The sequence below is a fragment of the Epinephelus lanceolatus genome, chromosome 24 (genome assembly GCF_041903045.1).
Source record: "Epinephelus lanceolatus isolate andai-2023 chromosome 24, ASM4190304v1, whole genome shotgun sequence".
Classification (NCBI taxonomy): Eukaryota; Metazoa; Chordata; class Actinopteri; order Perciformes; family Serranidae; genus Epinephelus; species Epinephelus lanceolatus.
This window is the reverse complement of record NC_135757.1, coordinates 9,247,907-9,269,226: the sequence shown is the minus strand read 5'-3', so window position 1 is coordinate 9,269,226 and position 21,320 is coordinate 9,247,907. Positions and strand designations below refer to the sequence as shown.

The following is a 21,320-nucleotide window of genomic DNA, read 5'->3' as shown; positions in this document are numbered from 1 at the left end:
AATTGAAAAAGTTATGATTGTGTTTCTGAACAAAAACAAAAATGTTATCAACAAAAATATAATTTTAAGAAGCAAAGTATTCAGACAGGTAAAATGAAACAGTCTCAAAGTGAACACATTGTTTTTAGCAATACAAACTAAACTTTTTTTGTGTTACACATGTTCCAGCCAGTTTTTTTTTTTTTTTTTTTAACCTTCTTTTTTTTTTTTTAACAAATCAGTCGGACTACCTGATGAGAATGCTAAATTTTGACCAGCCAGTTGGAAAGCTTTATAGTCTAACATTCTGGGTATCATTTCAAGTGCAAATTCATTGAAACACTTTTTCGATTCCACACATTTCTCTTGTTATTCCATGTTGTTTTAGTATAACGGACACTGTTGCACTGTTTAATTTTTGTTATAAATAACAGTCTTAGGGGGGCGATCACACAGAAGTGAGACGCTAAAGACGCGGACGCTTCAAAGACGCTTGAAACGCTGGAAGCGCTTTTTTAATGCGCGCTAGACAAAAAAACCCAGCAAGGAGCGCCTGCGGAGCGGGGGTGCATGTGCAACACACGCACACGCACACACACACACACACACACACACACACACACACACACACACACACACACACCTCCTGTCATCTCCCTATGTCTCCCCTTGAATCTAGTGTTTCCCTCAAAGACAATAGAGACAGTACTAGCTTACATGAAACTATCACGAGCTATCTAATCTAATCCAACTTTGTTTATATAGCACTTTTCATACATAAAAATGCAGCACAAAAACTGTGAACTACGAAATAAGGTCACCAGCCCTCTCACATATCCCACTGTCTGAAAGTTAACCAGCTGCTACGACGATATCGTCATCGTCAGTTACATTGTACTCACCAGACAAATTCGTTGCGCTGATCGCACAGGTCCATGTGTGTCCCCTCCTGTGTTTGTTCGAGTACTGAGGTGTGTGTGTGTTGTATAATTCTTAAAAATCAAAATTGTCAGGATAAATTTCTCGTCTTCGGATTGCATTGTGTTGTCTGTCACTCGTAACTGACCAAACTGCAGTAACTGCCACAACAAAACAGGAAGGAGGATTTGATTGGCTGCCTGAGCTAATGACGACAATGACGAATGGTGCTACTGGCGTCTGATGCTCAAAAAGTTGAAAATATTTTAACCTTTCAGCGTCTACGTGCGTCTAAAAATGTGTGTCTAAAAACACGCGTCTAAAAATGCGCGTCTTAATAGAAGCGTCTACAAAAACGTGCGTCTAAAAAGACGATTGAACGCCGGTCAGATGCGCCGTATCATAGGAAAACAATTGTTTTACTGGCGTTCCACTTCTAGCGTTTTGTCTCTGTGTGATTGCCCTTAATCAATCATTGTTGCCTGTAGCATCTCCAAACATCTGCAACCTATTTTAACTGAGCAAATTTCTGTTCAGACAACATGATCCTGTAAAACAAAATAAACCACTGACTGTGTTCTCAAAAATAATTAGGTCCATACAAACACTGTACTAAAATAAACCTTAGTTCAAATGAAAATGCAAAAACGCCATCACCCTAACTTTAAAGCTATGCAAAGAAGAAGATGGTGGCCAATCCAAATCCTTGATAGAAGCTATTACTGAAAGATTTCCTGGAGCAGTGACCTCTGCCGTGCATTCTGCCATTTCCTCATTATGGTGAAAAAGTAACTGTCAACATGTTAAAATTCCTGTCAGCAAAGTTAGAGCCAGCACTAGTTTGGCTACTTCTGCCATTGCCCGAAATGGGGCCTCATTTGCGACGCCTCACAAAGAGGATAATGGTGCAGAGTTTCAGTCTTTACCGTGGTAAAAGTTTTACAAAAGGTTAATTTTCAGTAACCTAAGGTGCAGTTTGCATGTGGGAAAAAAGGCCAAAACTCAATCTAAAAAGCTATGTTTTTAAATATACCCATATGCATGTGGACAAAGCCTTAATATCCGAACCTCAACTCACCCTACTTTGAAATGATTGCTTGAGATACAAGGCTAGTTGGAACGAGATGAGGGCAATCAGCAACAAGTTAACCCAGCCTGCTCTCCTCCTTCAACCTTCATCACTAAGTATATTCACACTCAAGCAATGACCCAAACTGCCTCCAAACACACACACACACACACACACACACACACACACACGTTTTCTGTTGTTTAAGAAGCAGCAAATAGCTCCTCATCTCCATTTTTTTCTTCCCGTCTCTTCTCAGCACACTCTCCCACTCGATCTGCTCCAGAACTCTTTTCATAAAGCACCCCGAGCTTACTTGCACCATCTCCTTCCTCTCTGACTCATCCGCAACTCCTCCCCTCGGGGATATTTTAGGCCGGGCGGCTTGAAACATATCACCATCCCTTCCACCTCCCACCCTCCTTATCGTCAAGTGAATAACACGTTTCTGAGGCGGGTGGCCCCCGCTGAGGAAACAGGTGAGTAATGACTACAGGCCTCCCTAATTAACTAGCAAACTCTTTCTTAGCCATGCATGATTTGTCACACATGATCCATGTGTGGACGGTTTTTCTCCGGCAGTGCAAATGTTTACAGTTGCGCAATGTTGGGAAAGTATTCATCAGATTCAAAGAGGCATCTCATTACAGCAAAATCTTCGTATATATGAGCATTGTGAGTAATTACGTCGAGTGCCTTTCTTTTTCAAAGCCGCTCACAGGAGAGTGAAGCGCTCCAGCTATTCCCAGTGCCTGCAGTTATATGATTTATGTGATTTCCCCTGAATGCATTGTCCCATCCTTTGAGCCCGCTCGTATTCAATTGTTTTGATGGATCTTCTAAAACAACCCCCTTTTTCAATAAGGAGATATACCCTTATTATGTTCTGTTCAGGGTTTCTATATTGGTATTTTTCAACGAATACCCTCAGAGAATATTGCATCGTCATTTCTTTAGGGTTCATTTTCTATCCAATAGTATATTTTTTTTCCAGAGCTTTCAAAGATCACCATTTCAGCTCGGGGAGTCTCCCAGAGCATCTAGCTCATTTTTAACAAGCAGCATCTTCTTTCAGATAAAAGATTTATCTTTTGCACCGTAAAAATATCCATCATAACAAGTGGCTGCAGCTCGACAAAGCACACAGTTACATTTTGACTACATATTATAATGGCTGAGACAGAATTTGATCTGCATGGTATGACTGTTGGTGCCAGACGTCACAGCAGTGTAGAGAAGCAGCAGTCCTGTAGGTGAAATCACAGAGCGAGGTCAGAGGTTGTTGGACAGACTTGAAGATATTAGAAAGCAAATGAAAGCACAGACAACAGTGGGAAGAACACCTCAACACTGAGGTAGACAGGAACACATCCATGCCTGTCAGCTGCAAACTAGAAAATGAGGCCACTGTGGGCATACTGGCACCACAACTGCATGATTGAAAACATTGTGTGAAGTATTTTGTCTGTGCATAGTAGGCTGGCGTAAAAAGTATGACTACATGGCAGCATCCTGCCTTGTTTACAGCCTCATGGTGGGAATGTAATAGTGTGGAGAGACTCTTCTGGGCGCACAATTGTCACCTCATAGCCAGCTGAGCAATATTTGAAAGCTACAATTGACTCATAATGCTGCTGACCGTGTTCGTGGCCATAGTAAGTGGATACTTCCAGCAGCATAACCTGCCATGTCACAAAGCACTCATCATCTCAGGATGGCTCCAGGAACATGACAGTGGATTCAGTGTACTCCAATAACCTGCTCAGTGTACAGATCAAAAGCCAACAGAGCTTTGGCGGGAGGTGAACCGAGGGGGGTGGGGGGGGTTGAGGATGAGGTGGAGTGGCAGGCGACAAGCAACAAATCTACTAACTTTTTGTTTCAAAGCATACTGTGACACATCTGTACAAGTTTGTTTGATCTCAGAGAGGTCTGGTTATCAGTATCGCCCATGCACAGTGGGTTCCCGCTATGATGCGACCAAAGGCTTTCAAAGAAGTGAATAATATGCAACCAGATAGGTCTCTTTTCTAATTATTTCTAATATCATGAAATGTTTTACTGCTGGTTCAGGTTCACTGTAAAGTACCGAACCAAAAAGTTACTCTGGGGACTCTCCTTAAAAGAGGTCCAGGGAAGAATTCAACAAATCCCTGCATTGTACAGTCCAGTCCAAATTTAAATTTTCTGATTTTTATGCTTAGGGAGCATGACTGCAAAGCTACAGAATGATATAAAAACCTAAAAGGGAAAAAAAAGTGAGCCAGTAGGGGAGTAGTGATTGCTGTGGCCTCTCCCTTGGTGGTGCCACTGGTACGGTCCCTGGATTATTGATGCCAAATCAGGATAAATGCTCACATGTTGAGCCAGTAAATACACTTTCTCATGAGTTGCTGCAATTGACTGTTTTCCCACCTACAATGCTGTTATCACAGCAAATGGAGGAGGAAACAATCAGGAAAATATTTTCTCAATAGTCCGCTCAAATTGCTGAATAATAGAGCCCTAAAAACATTAAAATCCAGGTGTCTAATACAGAACGTCCTTTATAGCTCCCCGTTTTCCTCTTGCGGTAGTTAAACGCCATTTCGTTGATCAGAGAGATCGTCAGGGACTGCACTCGCCCTGCTCCATTTCACCTGTTTGCCTCAGACAGATGTTTCAGGGCAACAGCCGCGCAGTTCTCCTGCTAAAATAACTGTTATTTTGCCAGAACTATAAAATGTACCTCCCACACAGCAGCATCACAGGCAGCGGCAGCAACAATGTTTTCATGAACACTGGACTGCTCTGTGTATCTGACTGGTCGGCACATTTTGTGCAGTCGCTGCTGTTCATGAAATCTGTTTGCCGACGGAAAATTGCACGGGTTCTGTTGTGTGGTAATGAAAGCACTTTACCTTCAGCTGAGGTCACATTAAGAATTTACAATGGCATTTTTCCACTCTATTGACCTGTATATTTAGCCATGAAAAAGCAAAGTGCACAATAAAATGTTGTAAGTACTTGATGGCTGCCTCTAGAAAATACAATGTACTTCCAAAAACAGCATTGTAAGTACAGAATGTACTCATGTACAGTAACTACTAGATGTTTAATTCTAGCAATCGACTCAAGTTTTATTCCCTTCTAGTGTTTTCTTCGTCAGTTAACCTCTCTCTGATGGTTTATATAGGTTGGATTATAAAACTGTATTGAACAAAGTGACTTATTGAGTTGCTGGTTATCTGGAATCGTGGTCCATTTATCCCCTCGGCCCCAAGGAAGCCAGCTACTTCTCCCAAACTCTAACAGAACCTGACAGCTGCTGACAAATTTCCTCTCCTTCCCAGTTCTCAGGAGCGCCCTTCGGCTGAAGTCCACTTTGAAGACACTCTTGCCAACTTATCCGACACATTAAAGTCCCTACGTTGTCTTTCTGATTCAATTAAATGACATAATGCATCTTCTTATTTGTCACGTCTCAGCAGGGCTGGTTTGGTGGTTCATCCTGAAATGAAAAATGTAATTTATGAAAAATGACACTTTAATGGCCACTTTGTTTGAAGTCAGGCCAGCTGTTGCCTTCTCTCAAACACAGCGATGAGTTGCAAATGTAATTAAATCATCTAAGCTCGTCAGCATATGCATTTTTTTTACTTAAATTGAAAATGTTTCATCAAAATAAAAGTTTTGACGATTTTCTATTTACTTCCTCCGTCTTCACAAACTTGTTGTCATATCTACTGAAACTTGTCTCTATATCCACACAGTATTACATGAGACCGATACGCCCCTTTCACACATGCACTGCAAACCTGAAATTATCCAGACGTTGCCTAGCTGTATTGAAGAATGCAAATGTCCAAATCAGCTGGATCGGACGGTAAACATTAACCTGCCAGCTCCCAGGAAAAGTGATATATCCAATTGAAATCAAGGTGAGCAAGTGGGCATGTTGATGATGTTTTTATCAAGTGGGTCATGCAAAACCAGAACAAAGCAAGCATCAGAGGGTGAAGAAGAAGGGTCAGTGAGTGGAGAGACAATGAGATTCAGGGACTTCTGTTGGTAAGGGTCGAAGCCAAAATTGTCAGACTAATTCAAGAAATGGCAAAAGATTCTGTTGGTAATGACCGAGTTAAAGACTTGCTACATGACTAGGGTGTGATCCGGGTCATGTCCTGTCCCTGCATGCCCTACCGAGACGCTAGCCTGGCATTGCCAGACCCAATTCGCAAAACGCGTATAGGTCTGGACACGGAGTATACATTTCCTCTATTCCCGAGGGTCGGTATCAACGGCTGTCACTCAAAGTGCAAGTAAGCAAGTGCAGCGTGCAGCGGAGATGAGCTGTGATGATGTCTGGGAAAGAGTGTTGCCGTCTTTTGGCAATGTCGGCTGCGGATTTCCTCCTCACTGTGGACTCCCAGTTGCATGGCTGTGATTCCCAGCTTGGTCGCTTCCCTGACCTGCTCCTCCATGAGAGCAACTAGCGGAGAAACAACAATAGCCACTGGGTTTTCACTGAGTCCCATCTTTTTCCCGATCAACAGAGCCTATTGGTAAATTAAACTTTTACCAAACCCCGTCGGAAGGTCGGCAAACACATCCTTTTTTCAATAAAAGCTTTCAGTGCAGCCTTTTGTTCTGCTTTTAAAGAAAATGTACATTCCAGTTCGTTCAACACATTTACCATCGCAGTTTCAAAATCAGTAGCCATGTTGGTTGTGCACTCCGCTCCTTGTCCCTCCTATGTTGGTGACGTGCCCGCCCCAAAGTAATAAACGGTTGTGATTGGCCCGGTGAGCTTTAATCGATTCCAGAATGCGCCTTAATGATTGCGTGGCCAGACTGATCTGCGGGGCGAAATCGAATATGAGCTTGCAAGATCAGGATGGTGTCACCAGGCTACCGAGACGCCACCCCTCACCCAAATCAAACAGAATATTCCCAGTAGGTGAGAACGCCTCTGACACATACAAGAAAACCACTAAAGTCTGTGAAAATATCAGGTTGCTCTGCCTCCTCGTATTGCTTCTAATGGCCTTACCCCACATGAACAAAACCAACCACCTCGCATGTTCTACTTTGTGAATATAGTGACAGTTTTAGCAAATATGACATAAATTAAAAGTTACTGTCTGTAGCTTTAAGCCTTGTAATACTCTCCACGAAGCTTTTGTCCTGTTAGAAACAGCATTACTACTGCTGTCCTTTGTGTTTAGTGCTGCAGTAATTAGTCTTAATCATCACCAGCTTCTTATGCGCAAATTTCACAATGTTGTCATGCAACGCTCAAATATTTTTACCACATCAGTATTTTATTAGTCTGTCATCTTTTCATGTCACTAATTACGAAAGAACAACTTAATTTCGCATCAGTCCAATCTGATGTCTGATCTGAAGAAACTGAATTTGTTACTAGCGAAATGGGCTTAGCAGCAAAAAAAGCTAATTTATTTTTTTTCTTTTGCATGTGCATGACTAACAAGGTTTGCCTCTCAAGTTGCTCTTAAACTGCTTTCATTCATTTTCTCCTGCAGAACTCATACTGCGTCTTTCCTGTAACGATCTTAAGATCACAAACACACACACACACACATACACACACACACACGCTACCCCTCTTAATCTATGTGTGCTGAAGTGGTCTTTAATGAGGTGTGAACAGAGGACCACAACCCTCTCCCTCCTCCTCTCCCTCCTATTTCATCTCCCCTCTCTCTCACCCCTGAGAGCGACACAAACAGACAGAGTGACAAAGACGTACAGCGAGCGACAGACAGATAGGGGTGGAGGAAGAGAAGGCGATGGGAGAGTTAATGGGAGAGAACAAGGTCTTTTTTTTTCTATTTCATTACTCTATCCCGCCATCCATCATCATGTGATCACAGCCAGAGCAGATCACAGGGCCTGTGAGGGACACTTTAAAGATTTTCTCCCCAGCTGATACCAACGTCAGGATTTTTCGATATTTATGTGTGCAGGAATGTGTGTGTGTGTGTGTAATGTGCTTACACTGTCTGTGTGCTTGTGTGTAGGGAAGCAGGTCAGGCTGGATGTGTTTCTCGCCCCTCAGCGAAAAGCCAACCCACTACCACTCATAACAACCCACCACAGAATTATGGTTTTGTAGTTGAAGACCAGCCAGCTTCACTAATGCATCTCAAATTTGTGTGTGTCTGTGCGTGTTTGCGTGCCTTCCAGTATGGTGGGATCCCACTGACAAACAGCATATCAGTGGCGTGCCCTTGATTTGGATGAAAGGCAGCATTTCTGCCAGAGTTAAACAGCCTTCTCCTACTTTGTTACCTTTAGCTTTAAAATGAGCTTGTTAAAAAATGTGCCAGAATTCTGATTACCTTCCAGGTTTGGGATTTCACCTTCAACTGGCTCAGTGCGACCTGCATATCAAAACGAGAATTTCACATTTCAATGAGAGAGAGAGAGACTGTATTCTTGATACCTGTCCAGGCACAGTCCAGTCACCAAAGAAAAATGATTGCATTGTGTGTAACTGCAAACTACGGCTACATTACATTTGTGCATTTGCTTTGTAGCCAACAAACATGGGTGTATTTTAGCGCCCTCTCACTGTGTTTCCACCAAAGATAGTGCCACAAAAAGCAGTTGTTTTTTTACCAAGACACTGCTGCATTTCCATCAGGGATAGTGCTGTGCAAAGCGGTGGTTTTTATACCACGACATCCCAGTGTTTTCAGCTGGGATAATGCCACAAAAAGTAGTTGTGTTTTACAAAGACATCGCTGCATTTTCTGCTGGGTTAGTGCCATGTAAAGCCAACGTTTTTTACCACGACCTAGCATGGTTTCCAGCATCTTTTTAGCCACCGAATGCGTGCATTTTCTCGCAACTTGTTGCTGTGTTCCACTGGAGATAATGCCATGAAAAGCAGTTGTTTTTTACGGACGCATTGCTGAGTTTCCTGCCTTGATAGTGCCACAAACATCAGTTGTTTTTACCTAGACATTGCTGAGTTTCCTACCTTGATAGTGCCCCAAAAATCGGTTGCTTTTACCTAGACATTGCTGAGTTTCCTACATTGATAGTGCCACGAAAAGCAGTTGTTTTTACCAAGACATTGCTGAGTTTCCTACCTTGATAGTCCCCCAAAAAGCAGTTGTTTTTACCGAGACATTGCTGAGTTTACTACATTGATAGTGCCACAAACATCAGTTGTTTTTTCCTAGACATTGCTGAGTTTCCTACCTTGATAGTGCCACGAAAAGCAGTTGTTTTTACCTAGACATTGCTGAGTTTACTACATTGATAGTGCCACGAAAAGCAGTTGTTTTTACCTAGACATTGCTGAGTTTCCTACCTTGATAGTGCCACGAAAAGCAGTTGTTTTTACCTAGACATTGCTGAGTTTACTGCCTTGATAGTGCCCCAAAAAGCAGTTGTTTTTTCCTAGACATTGCTGAGTTTCCTACCTTGATAGTGCCACGAAAAGCAGTTGTTTTTACCTAGACATTGCTGAGTTTACTACATTGATAGTGCCACGAAAAGCAGTTGTTTTTACCTAGACATTGCTGAGTTTCCTACCTTGATAGTGCCACGAAAAGCAGTTGTTTTTACCTAGACATTGCTGAGTTTACTGCCTTGATAGTGCCCCAAAAAGCAGTTGTTTTTTACAAAGACATTGCTGAGTTTCCTGCCTTGATAGTGCCCCAAAAAGCAGTTGTTTTTTACAAAGATATTGCTGAGTTTCCTGCCTTGTTAGTGCCACAAAAAGCAGTTGTTTTTTTGCAAAGATATTGCTGAGTTTCCTGCGAGGATAGTGCCACAAAAATTGGTTGTGTTTTTTACCTAGACATTGCTGTGTTTCCTGCTGGGATAGTGCCATGACAGGTGGTTGATTTTATCCAGACATCCCTGCATTTCCAGCCAGTATGGTGCCACAGAAAATGGTTGTTGTTTTTTTGGCAAGACATCACTGTGTTTCCAGCAGGTCTTTAAGCCAAAACATAATCTTTTCCTAACCATAACCAAGTGATGTTTGTGCCTAAACCTAACCACATGTTAACCACAGCATTGTTAAAACATAACCTTTGAACGCATCTGCTACGTCGTAACATCTAAATGTAACGTAGGTGGTTTGCAAAAACTTACAATGCCAACTTTTTTCTGGCGAGTGGGTTGCCAGGCATGATTAAAAAAATAATCAAAATACAGCCATCTTTTTAGTTTAAATTGCAAAGTGGGGTTACCACAGTGATCAGTATGGCATTCCCTTTTAAGTAAGATTCTATAGATTAATCCTGTTTGCTCGGATGAAATTCTAGAGTTGGTAGTTGTGACATTCAAAGGACAGAGGGGAAGGCCTCAGTTTCAAGGAGGTAAAATGGCATCAGTAGTGTGTGCTCCCTCTGGTCTTAATGGAAAGTCCCATTTGCGCTGATCCACACCACTGCACTGGAGATCCTGATAACTATCATGCCTGGAGAGCCTTTAGATAGGACACACAAACACTCCTGATAATACTGTAGAGGTGTGGTATCAGAAAATACTGTATCATGAACTCTGTTTCTATAGCAGAATGCATCAGAGAGTAAATGGTCTCTATTATCAGTATGTTGTGTGCCGTTGTGTTGTATCAATAGCACATGACTACATTTCTGGCATTGTCGCCGGGAGCAAAATTAAAGCTTTCAGGTTATTTTCAAACTGTGTATTCTCCGTTTTCCTGTTTGTATAACTTCATCGCTATCATGCTCTCCTTCGTACCTCCAGGTGCTACTGGAGGCATTTTCTTGGAGCGTTTCACTATAATACATAACACTTGGTCAATGAAATCTCCAACAGTTAAAGAACATGAACAAGACAGTAATGCAGATGCAAATATCTTTGGATCTTAGTTGTATTTGGGTCATTATCATAATTATTCTATTTTCTGTGTTCTTGTTTTATCATCAATGCAAACAGAACTTTCAGACTCACTTTTAACAGTATCAGCAACGAGCAGTGGCTCCATGTTTGATGTTTGTATCCACAGCTGAGCTCTCTTTTCATGTTACTATAAATACATACAGCCACATCCCTGCCCGTGCACCATTTTCTCTCCTCAAATTCAGCATCATCTCTATGTAAGACAAACCATCAGAGTGGAAAAACTCACGTCATAATAAAACAGAATAATCTAAGCACATTTCATCAAGAAAAAGGTAATTAAGGTAATGAGATTTCTTTACACAGCACTGAAACACGGCAGGCACAGGGAAAGGCATAATTTGCCATGGTTCTTTTTCTTAATTTGTAGTTAATGAGCTCACATAGGCATGTTTTTTCCCCTGCTTTGAGCCCACTCCTCTTAACAAACTGCATGATCCTTTGTTTAAGATCACATTGTGGTTTTATCTGTCAGTTGATTGGACATCAGAAGGATGGAAGGGTTCTTTTATTCGCACGAGTTGTATCTTTGGCTGAAAATATTATAGAACGCCTTTAAAATAAGCAGTACAACCAGACAAATTCAAGGGCTGGTACCAACAGAGGAATACCAAAGGCAAAATATCCACATGCTGTAAGATTCCACCAATAGCGTTTGACATTCTGAGTTGATTTGCTCATCAGACATGTCTGCAGACTTCTATCATTTATTGCGACGTTTCTGTAAGATGACACTTTTAAAAAGGGTTTGTTTTTCTCCACAGCTACAAGTCTAGCCGTCTTCTGCTGATTACATAGTGTCTCAAAGTAAATCAAGCCAATCAAGTCATTTTCGCTTCTTTATGTCAAATAGAGGCTTGAAAAATGCCTGATATGGCCTACATTAAAGGGACAGATTGGATCTTTGTGGGGTTGTATGAGATACTTACCATTCGTCAGTGCCTTAGCTATAGTAAATGTCAGTCAGCACACCCCCAGTTTGGAGAAGTGACAGGAGTACTACCACAGAAGCTCAGCAGTGTACTGTTGACTGTTGATTGGCCCCCAAGTGGATGCCATATTGAGAATATTTTCATTGCTTTACCTCACCATCAGACAGCCCTTTCCTTTGGCACTACAATTTCTCAAACCTAGAACTTCCGTATTCCTACCATAGACTATTTAAATAATGGACACAGCCAATGTCATGTCACCCACTAGATTGTGGACTACCATTTTGAAGCTTTGAGTGTGGCATTTTGGCCATCACCATCTTGGTTTTGGGAGCCAAAAGTGCCCATATATGGACAAGAGGTTGGAGCTGTGGAGGAGCGAGAGGTGGATCTGACTCATAGACTGTGGAACTCACTCCCTGTATAATTGTCCTGAATGGAAAAAATAGCAATAGAGGCCCAAGCTGTTTCTGTGTCGGTACTTATGTCTGCTTCTCCAAACTGAGAGACGCACTGACCGCCACCTTCTGAATGTAATACACTGACTATGGATAAGACCCTCATATAACCCCACTTCAAAAGATCTGAAGTATCCTTTTAGGTTTACCAGGCAAAGCAAATTTAGGTCAAAATATTTCAAAAGAAATAGTCGACTTTTTAATATTACTTAATTGGCCTTGTCTTGCCTTCAGAATCTATCTGGGCGCTGGAAAAGTGAATTTTCAAGGGTCTCGCAGTTGCGTCATGAAACTCTCAGCGGCTGTGTATTGCACAATCATGGAGGTCAAGGGGAGCTTTGAATACTCACGAAGAATACATAAATGGAAGACTTGGAAAAAACTTGTTGGACCGATAACCAGCCAGAAGCTAACACTCTCCACTGTGGTGAGTTATATCACCAGAGAACTGGAGTATGAAGGAACTGGTTCACTGTGAACTTTGAAAACCTTCCTCCAGTCTGCCGCTCCTCTCCCTGAAACTCGGCTTGTGTTTTTTTTTACCCCAGGTTCAGCACAGCGATCGCTGCTCCAGTCAAACCACAAGTCATTTGTACTGAAACAAGCCTCATCCCTCCGAGTATTTCCGAGCGTGCACAGATAGAAACCTCTCTGATGCCACTTTGAAGACTAGAACCAATTAGGGAATCGTTATAATGAGGAGCCTCTAAGTGCACGTCTTTTGTTACTCAGCAGCTGTCTAATTGGAGTTGGTGTGTTTTCGAAGGGAGTTAGGACGAAGGCTGCTCTAATGTAACTGTGATACACTTTTAGATCAGCAACCCGCTCATGGCTGACATTTTGACAGTATATACCACATTGCTTGTGCAGGAGGCTATGTTTTAAATTTTCTCATTAATAATTATTCCTGTCATTCCCACAGATACTGTATGCATTAATGTCATTTCTAGAAACTCATATTTTCCAGCCATATTAGCTGTACACAGCTGAAAATACTGCTTCCCTGCAGCGGCTCTTAACCTTCCCATGCACACTGCAGCTGTGAAGGATTTTTACCTTAGGGTATACTGTAGATTCTGAAATGGTTGACTAGTTACACAGCTGCTGTATATACAGTACAGTTTATATTGCAGTCCATGTCAAAGCCATAACATCACTTACACACTCATTTTTACCAGGAACGAATAGCATTAGTATTGAGGCAGCTGCTTCTTTGAAAGCATGTGCATTGATGTTTAAAGCTTTGAATGGGTAATTCTGAGTCATCGTAATTCATCCATTTTTCTCCCTCCGTCCACTCTTTAAATATTATATTTCAATGTATTTGTTCCCATTTTAATGGAGCCTTTATTGTGGTCTTTAATGAATAAATCATACTCCCATGTCCATGGGGAAGAATGATGTGGAATTTAATGTGCTCTCCCTTTTCTCTCTGTTTGTCTTTTCACAGCTCCCCTGACAGACAAGCCGCCAAAAATCCTTTCCCCTTCGGAGAGCCAAATGAGCGTCATAGAGATGGCAATAGGTAAGGAGACACGTTTCATTCCCCACACTGATAGCTTATTTTCTGTCCAGCGATGGAACGTGCGGTGTCACGCTTGTGGCGCATGCCTGCTTGTCACAATGGCGTGGCATCAAATTTCTAGATTAGTCGATGAAAGCCAGTTCCCTCAGAGTAGGTCCTGTTCTACTTAGCTTTGGCTTTGTTTGAGCAGTGTGTCAACTTCTTCCTTACAGGCCTCTATTCCTGTTTTTCCCCTTGATTTTATTGATATTCAGTATTTTATCATACTTTACCCAGACTCCCTGTTTTCTGATCGGCTCCCATTTGAATTTGTTGTCTGTGCTGTTAATGCAAACTCAAGATATCCTCCAGGTCTGTTGTACTGATAGAATTATCAAGAAAACAGCATACTTTATTCATGGCGTAAACACCACTCTGTTGCTTCTAGTTTCTCTTTTTGAAAGAAATACTGTTTTCAAGCACTATGTATTCGAAAATGCTTTTACTTTGAGGTCTTTTCTGTCACTTTTAAGTAGGAGGGTTAACAAATAATCGTCAGTAATGTAGATATCATGACTATGTATGTAAAGACTGTTTCAACCCCAATAAAGGCTCAAGACAAAGAGGTCTAACATAATCACAAGAGTCAGGATAAAGCAAACACTTAATATCATTAGAAAATAAACAAGTAGGGTGACTATCAAACCAAATTCCTCAAGCAAAACTTAAAACAAAATACTGGTGGGCTGGTCAGAGAGAACGAAAAGAAGGTCAACACCCAGACCAACCTCCAAATGGTCATAGGATCTGTGCTCTTCCTTCTAACCTCCACCAAACTACTAAACCTAACAGAAGAAACGACAACACTTAGGATATTACAATATCCAAAATCTAAGATTATATCTAGTCCCATCACAATTAAGGGTGTAATCACAAGATTCATTGGGCAACAGTACGCTATTTGCTGATATCACAAAGTCCGCCATGATACAATATTGATCAGATTTAATTCAATCCTGCAGTCAATATGAGACGATATCACTAAATATCCTCATTGTCTTTCTCTTGGCTGCTTACCATTGTTTGCCTGGCACTAGTCTGCTCGCACTGTGTGAATGTTTAGGAAGAAGGTGTGCTTGGACAGAAATGGTCACACAGACATGCCATGGGAATTTCAAAATAAAGGGGTATCTTAAAATATGCTGGAGACAATGCAGGAAGACTGGTGGGATTGTCCCAAAATTGGGTAAATACTGGAGAGACATTCAGGTGCAGATCAGTCAAAGTATTGGGGTAGACCTAACACACCTCTAGAGCCAGTATTCTTCATACTGGGAGACACTCCAGAGGACATAGACACAAAAACAATACATTAGCTTGGGGTGTTGCTGTTGATTTAAAAGAAGATGATTGTAGTGTTATGGAGATATGTAAAGCCACCAACCGTCCAAAAATGTAGGGATAGATTGAAAGCCAAACTTCAACTGAGGACTGATGTTTTTACCATTAAGTGGGCACCGGTAATACTACAATTGCCAGGACAGATTAAGGAAATAACTTCTCCGTAACTCGGATAAGATTTCCGCTGACCCTCCTTTCTTTACCCTCTAGAAATCCTTAACTGGCATAAAAGTGTCTGGTTAAACTTGTGGATGACTGCAGGTTGGTGTAGTTAGAACGAGGGCACTTGGGGGTCTCTGTCTGTGATACCTTTGTGAACAGAATCTGACCAAGATCGGTCAATGTGAAGCTCAGCGTTTGTTTGCTCACTGCTATATGATTACATACTGTATAGTTGAATTTGAAAATAAAAAGTTAAGTGCAAACAAAATGACGATATACATCAATCATTAGTGCTGTATCATAGGCAACTGGACTTGCTTGCGTTTCTTGAAGACGTTTCGCCTCTCATCCAAGAAGCTTCTTCACTTCCAGAATCGAGAAGCTTCTTGGATGAGAGGCGAAACGTCTCCAAGAAACACAAGTAAGTCCAGTTGCATACGACATAGCACTGATGATTACCATGACCTGGATGACTGAGAATCTTCACCAACACGATATGCATCAATAGTTTCACTTTTGTGTCAATGATATTTGACTGTTTATTAGTGAATCAAGGTATTGAGGATCATTACAGTCCTAACTACAGCATCAATATGATGTCGATATATTACCCACCCCTTCTGTTCAGCTGCTGTACTCAATGCTTTCTGTACTTATGTTTCATATGAAAGACTTCCAGCAGGTTCAGTCGAGTGATTCCTTCTGTCCTAGCAGGTCTTTTAGGTGACACATCTGCAGTTAGGCTTCCAAAGCTGAACGAAAGCACAGCAGAGTAAAAGCAATCGAAAATCCGGTTGTAAAGGGATACTCAGCCAATTGGTTATTGCGACTCTGTCGTTAAACCAATGAAATTATTGCTGTGGATATTTAGATAATGCTGAAGTTACCCTATGAGCCATTATTACACCCCCCTGGTGTTTTTATGTGCTCATGACAGCTTCACCTGCTGCTTTTATTTGATACTTGCACATTATTCGAATGCCAGCTCTTATGATGTGATTTATGGGATTACCTTTTACCATGTGATACTCCAAGTAGTTGATACAAAGCCACTGACACTAGTTGCTTGCATTGGAATGCCATTGATCGTGCATTGATATCCAATACTTTCCTATAATTTGTGTTATGGATCCACATAGATCTGACTTTAAGTAACCAAAGTGTTAAATACAAGCTTTTCAATTAGGTCTGTTCTCTTACTGTGCCCTTTTGTGAATGGACCTTGAGTTTTCATCTCGGTAGAAGAGAAACAGGATGAGTCATTCAACACATTTTGTATGAAAAAGAAAGTAATTCAGTGGGTGAGAGCTATGTCCGCTGCTTTTTCTCCTCCTACCCTATGGAGGGCCTCTTCACTGTAATTACACTGATCACATCTATCTTGGTTATCTTGTGCTACATGGATGCTGCTTGTGTTTGTTCAGCTGTAATGAGTCCGTAATGAATCGAAGTGGTACTTCTGAGAAACCGTACGTAATCTTCCTTCGCATTACCTTCAAACTTATGATGTTGGCACTACTTCAAATGATTGCCTCCAATTCCGCCTCATGTGGCTGCCTCAGAACGGTACTCTTTCGTTTGCCTTACCAGCTTTTGATGCACAGGGGCTCATGGGAAAATTCCCGCTTTGTGCCTTATTGGGCGAGAGCTCAGCTGTTGGTGGAAGGGAAAATGGGTCATGATGGAGGCTTCCTTTGAAGTCAATTTGTCATGGGCGATGAACACAACTGGCTCGCAGAGGTAAAAGGTGGCAATCAGAAAATAGGCGCAAATCATCGTAGCTTTAAATTGATGATGGATAAAAGCCTCTCTGGCTTTTTTCATCTGATTAAGTGTTTGATAGTGGATGATGGTGATTTTCAAAATCCATTACCTGATAGCTGAGGCAATAATGTTCTGAAGAAAAGAAATGTGCTGCTTTCCTTGTTTATGGTTGATTTAGATGATTGCGTAACTGTATCTTTTACTGTATTTTCATTCTACATCAGCATTTTTCAGTTTTTCTTTGTACTCTTAGACCTTTATACCCTATATTGGATTTTCCTGTTGATTTCCAGCAGAAGAGGATTAGCAGAAACTGTTTTTTTTCTTGTATGCTCCTCCTTCACTTCTGCACCCATTGATATTCTACCCGGAGTCAGCACCTCTGTGTACATAATATATGAACACCTATTTGATTCTCTGCCTGTACAAGTCCCAGTCACTTCCTCTCAGTGTTGGGCTAGCGTGCTCTTGTCATCCACACAGAGCCCAGTCGAAAGCAGCGCATCCTTTTCAGGGGTTGTGGCAGTTTGGGCTGAATTTTAATATTCATTCTTCCATGAAATATAGAAGCATAAATGGCTTCGGCTGACAGTTAATTAGGCAGGTGAGAGGGAGAAAGTGAGAGGAGTGGGGAAAGGCGAACATGGAGAGACACTTTTCAAGCTCTTGTTATGGAACTCAAGGGATGAACAGAGGGATGTGTAAATGGGGGGGGCCCAATTAATCAGCACACGCCGTCCATGGCCCACTCCTTATTTTGTCTCCTAATGGATGTGGCTCCTCGCTTATAATTGATTCAATTTAAAATGCTTGGTTAAAACATGTTGTATAAATGCTCTTGTGGGCATGCATTTCCACTGCTTTCTCTGTGGGACAGATCAGTTACAGTTTGGCTCTGTAATTCAGTCTGACAGTTCAATGCGTACTGCTTTCACTCTGTCTTGTGCAGATGTAGAATAATTGTCTCCAGTCAAGCCAAGCAGACTAACTGCGGTGCAAGTCTGCTTCTAGTCGAGTGCTAATGTGTACGATTTTTAAACACTTTGACAACTGGGTGATTTATTTCCTTAATGCACGAACATGTTTGTGCCACCTCTGTGTGCTTGAACACAACCCAACCAGGAATTCAACCTCCAGACACAAACCTGCTTCTATAGCCTTTATACTGCTGCCAGGTTTGATTTGTTATAATGCAGTTTTCCATGCAGGGCTGACATGCCACTCGCGGCCTCACTCGCCTACCTATCCTGACATTTTATTTCGGGTTCGATTGAATTTACGGCCAGTGTTGCAGTCTGTTTGTGATGTTCATTCTGGGAATATCCAGCAAGTTCCCCCTGTGATCTTGATTGGCTGTTAAAACTTCAAGCCCTTTCAACGGCCTCCTTCCTCAAGAAATCACACTTCATCCCCTGACACTTGACATTACGACACCGCAGCAAGTTCTCTGAAATTGTGGCAGAGAGAAAACAAGGTGATGGTGTCTGAGCCTCTTTGCCAGATTCCTCCACAATGCACTTTTAAGATCTCACATGAATGCTTTAACGAGTCATCCACCGTTTTGTCATCCTGTTATGCAACATCAGTCTGTAATATTCAGTGCATCCCAAGAGTTGTTTTGTGTTAGAGTAATTGAATTGATTTTTCATGGTGTATTCACTTTCCCCAAAACTGCCTTTGTTCTGTTTTTCTTGTCCTCTTGTGCCTCAGTTAGTAATTTGCTTTGTTTCTCACAATGCCTTTTGGGACCCTTTAGGGTTGTTGTTTTCAGTCAAAGCTGGGCAGCAGCTCAGCAACTAATTGTGAACACAGGAAAAGGTCAAAGGTCATTGATACACCCCTATTTAAAGAAAAATGCAGCCTTCTACTCCATTTAGGCTGCTGTCCAGGGCCACGTTTTTCCCTCTATGACTAGTTGAAGTGTTAACCAAGAATGAAAAACAGTCGACAATGATGCCTCTGCGCTTTGATTGACATTAAAACTCTCAACAAGTATAGGTCGTTTGTTCCTGCCCTCTAATATCATCCACAGGAGTGTTTCTGAAATTAGCGCCCCAACCAGTGGCAAGAGATCAGCACAAAAATGATATATATGACTGTTTAACAGTAGGTAAGTAGGTAGTAGGAGGCAGGGGAACGTGATTTTTCACACATTATAAGTCTCATGTGCTGTTGTAAAATGTGAGCATGAATGGTTGTCTGTCTCTAAAGCCCTGTTTCCATCGAGCATTCCACCATTACCATTTTTGGTCCCCCTTCTGTTGAGGTACATCGCACACAGGTCTGGTACAAAGAAGTGGCGCTGTGAACGCTGCGGTCCATTGATTGGTCAGTAGAGGAGGGTCACTCCGCTCAGGGCTGAGTTGTGGCTTATGTAACTACTGTTCATACCATGGAGAGTTTTATTAGTAGACTCGGATGTTTTGTTGCCTCTCGCAGCAGCTGTAGACTGAGAAAAAATAACTTCATTCACCGGGCCGTCTGCCGGCAACTTTAAGGTGGAACATTAACTTGTAATGTTAATGCTTAATAGTCGCGCGTAATGACCGGTCCTCGTCGGTTAGACTGCACGTCTTTCCTGTTTGTCTCACTGACAGGTGGAGAGCCTACAGACAGGTACCCATTAGCTACGAGCTGCTCCGCTACTGACTGCTCTTGTCCTGTCCTCTCCCTCTTCTTTCTCTCCTGTCCTCTCGATCACTAAACTCTGAGCTTAATCATTAGCTTTTAGCTTAGCAGCACTCGTAATTGAGTAGGCTTTTGAACAATGCAGGAGAAATGTTGCAGACAGTTTATATTATCAGCCTGGGCCTGGGGCTTGTTGTAACGGTAAATGGGATGTGTTGTAACTTGTGTAAGTTAAACTGTGTCTGTGTGAGTGAACATCTTACCCTGCGATGCGCGATGTGGACAGCGGTTCCAGCCACACGCTGCTACTGCTGCCAAGCAGCCCCGCCCGTTGGAAAGAGTGTGGGATATACCACTACTAGGAATGGGAGGGGGGGACTAAATCTTTTAAGATTTAAATAGCACATTATTGCACAATTATAATGAGCACTGCTTACATTGTGCTTTTAATAAATACTTCTGCATTGTTCAAAAATTATTAATTGTGTCTCAAATGATTCTAGGGGGGTACAGCTTTACTGAAGGGGGAGTCATGTCCAGTCAAAGCCCAGCAAATCACTGCAGCCAGGTTATAAAATCCTGTGGAAAGCCTTCCCAAAACAGCAGGGGCATGTATGGCAGCATATTAATGCTTATGGTGGTGTCCATATACTTCTGGCCATGTAGTTGATCATCAGTCTACTTGGGGATTATGAGAACAGCAGAAGGGGTAATATTACAAATAAATTAGTAATGATTTAAAGTCATTTCAGTCTTAGTAGGAGATTCAACATAATAATTTCAAACAGCTACCGACTAATACAAAAGACATTCTTTTAATTACATAGTTTGAGAATCTGCATCACGTCCTCTCACAGAGGCTCATTGTGGGAATCCCTTTGTTCTACACAGCCTCTCTATAACAATCTGACAATCTGAACTGCTCTCAGAGGTTGAGCTTCCTCATTTGTTGGTTGGTGAACAATAACAGTGTAAACTGGAAATTGGTCTTCAGTCGCTCATCAGACGGAGTTACATTGTTTAATGATACAGTGTGAACACAGGATACCTCCACACAAAGCCATCATTATCCTGAATTGACTTGGAGTCGGCGGCCACATCAAATTAGAAGTTGCAGTCCTTTGGAAATGATGAGGTTGGCACATCAATGCACTGTCATCCTGGTGCAGGTCAGGTTGCTTTAACACTCCCATTTCCTCTCAGCTGATATTGAAACCTTCACATTAACACTGTACGAGTCCAGATCCTTCCACAAGTTTCAGTTTTTACAACTCCTGCAGCACCTTTAGAAAGAAATGATGAACTGAAGTTAGACAGCAGACAAAATGTCAACTTCCACCCCACTGTTACAGTGCAGTGAAACTCCAACAGATGGTCTTGAAATGTATAACCTTTACTTGACTTTATCAATCTATGAATGTTGATCATGCCATTAGCCCGGAGCAGGTTTCTTCCTGTGGCTGTATGGATTTGATCTTCTTATGGTGCAGTGTTTGGGATCTCGCCACATTGATTCAGGCCCCATTTTCAATATTTAACGATTGATATTGACGTGTTGGGTGTCCTGCTGACAATCTGCTGTGGGATAACAGCACCGCATGCCACTGACGGGT

The 21,320-nt window shown here is 41.9% G+C and overlaps 1 protein-coding gene across 3 annotated transcripts in view; it reads left to right on the top strand.

Moving 5' to 3' along the window:
- Positions 1-21,320, top strand: part of LOC117250019 (interleukin-1 receptor accessory protein-like 1) — a 375,630-nt gene that overhangs the window by 230,092 nt on the left and 124,218 nt on the right. For all 3 annotated transcript variants that reach the window (XM_033615958.2, XM_033615956.2, XM_033615955.2), the window contains exon 6: positions 13,699-13,773. In XM_033615958.2, coding sequence (XP_033471849.1) covers positions 13,699-13,773 — 75 coding nt within the window. The remainder of the gene's footprint in view (positions 1-13,698; positions 13,774-21,320) is intronic.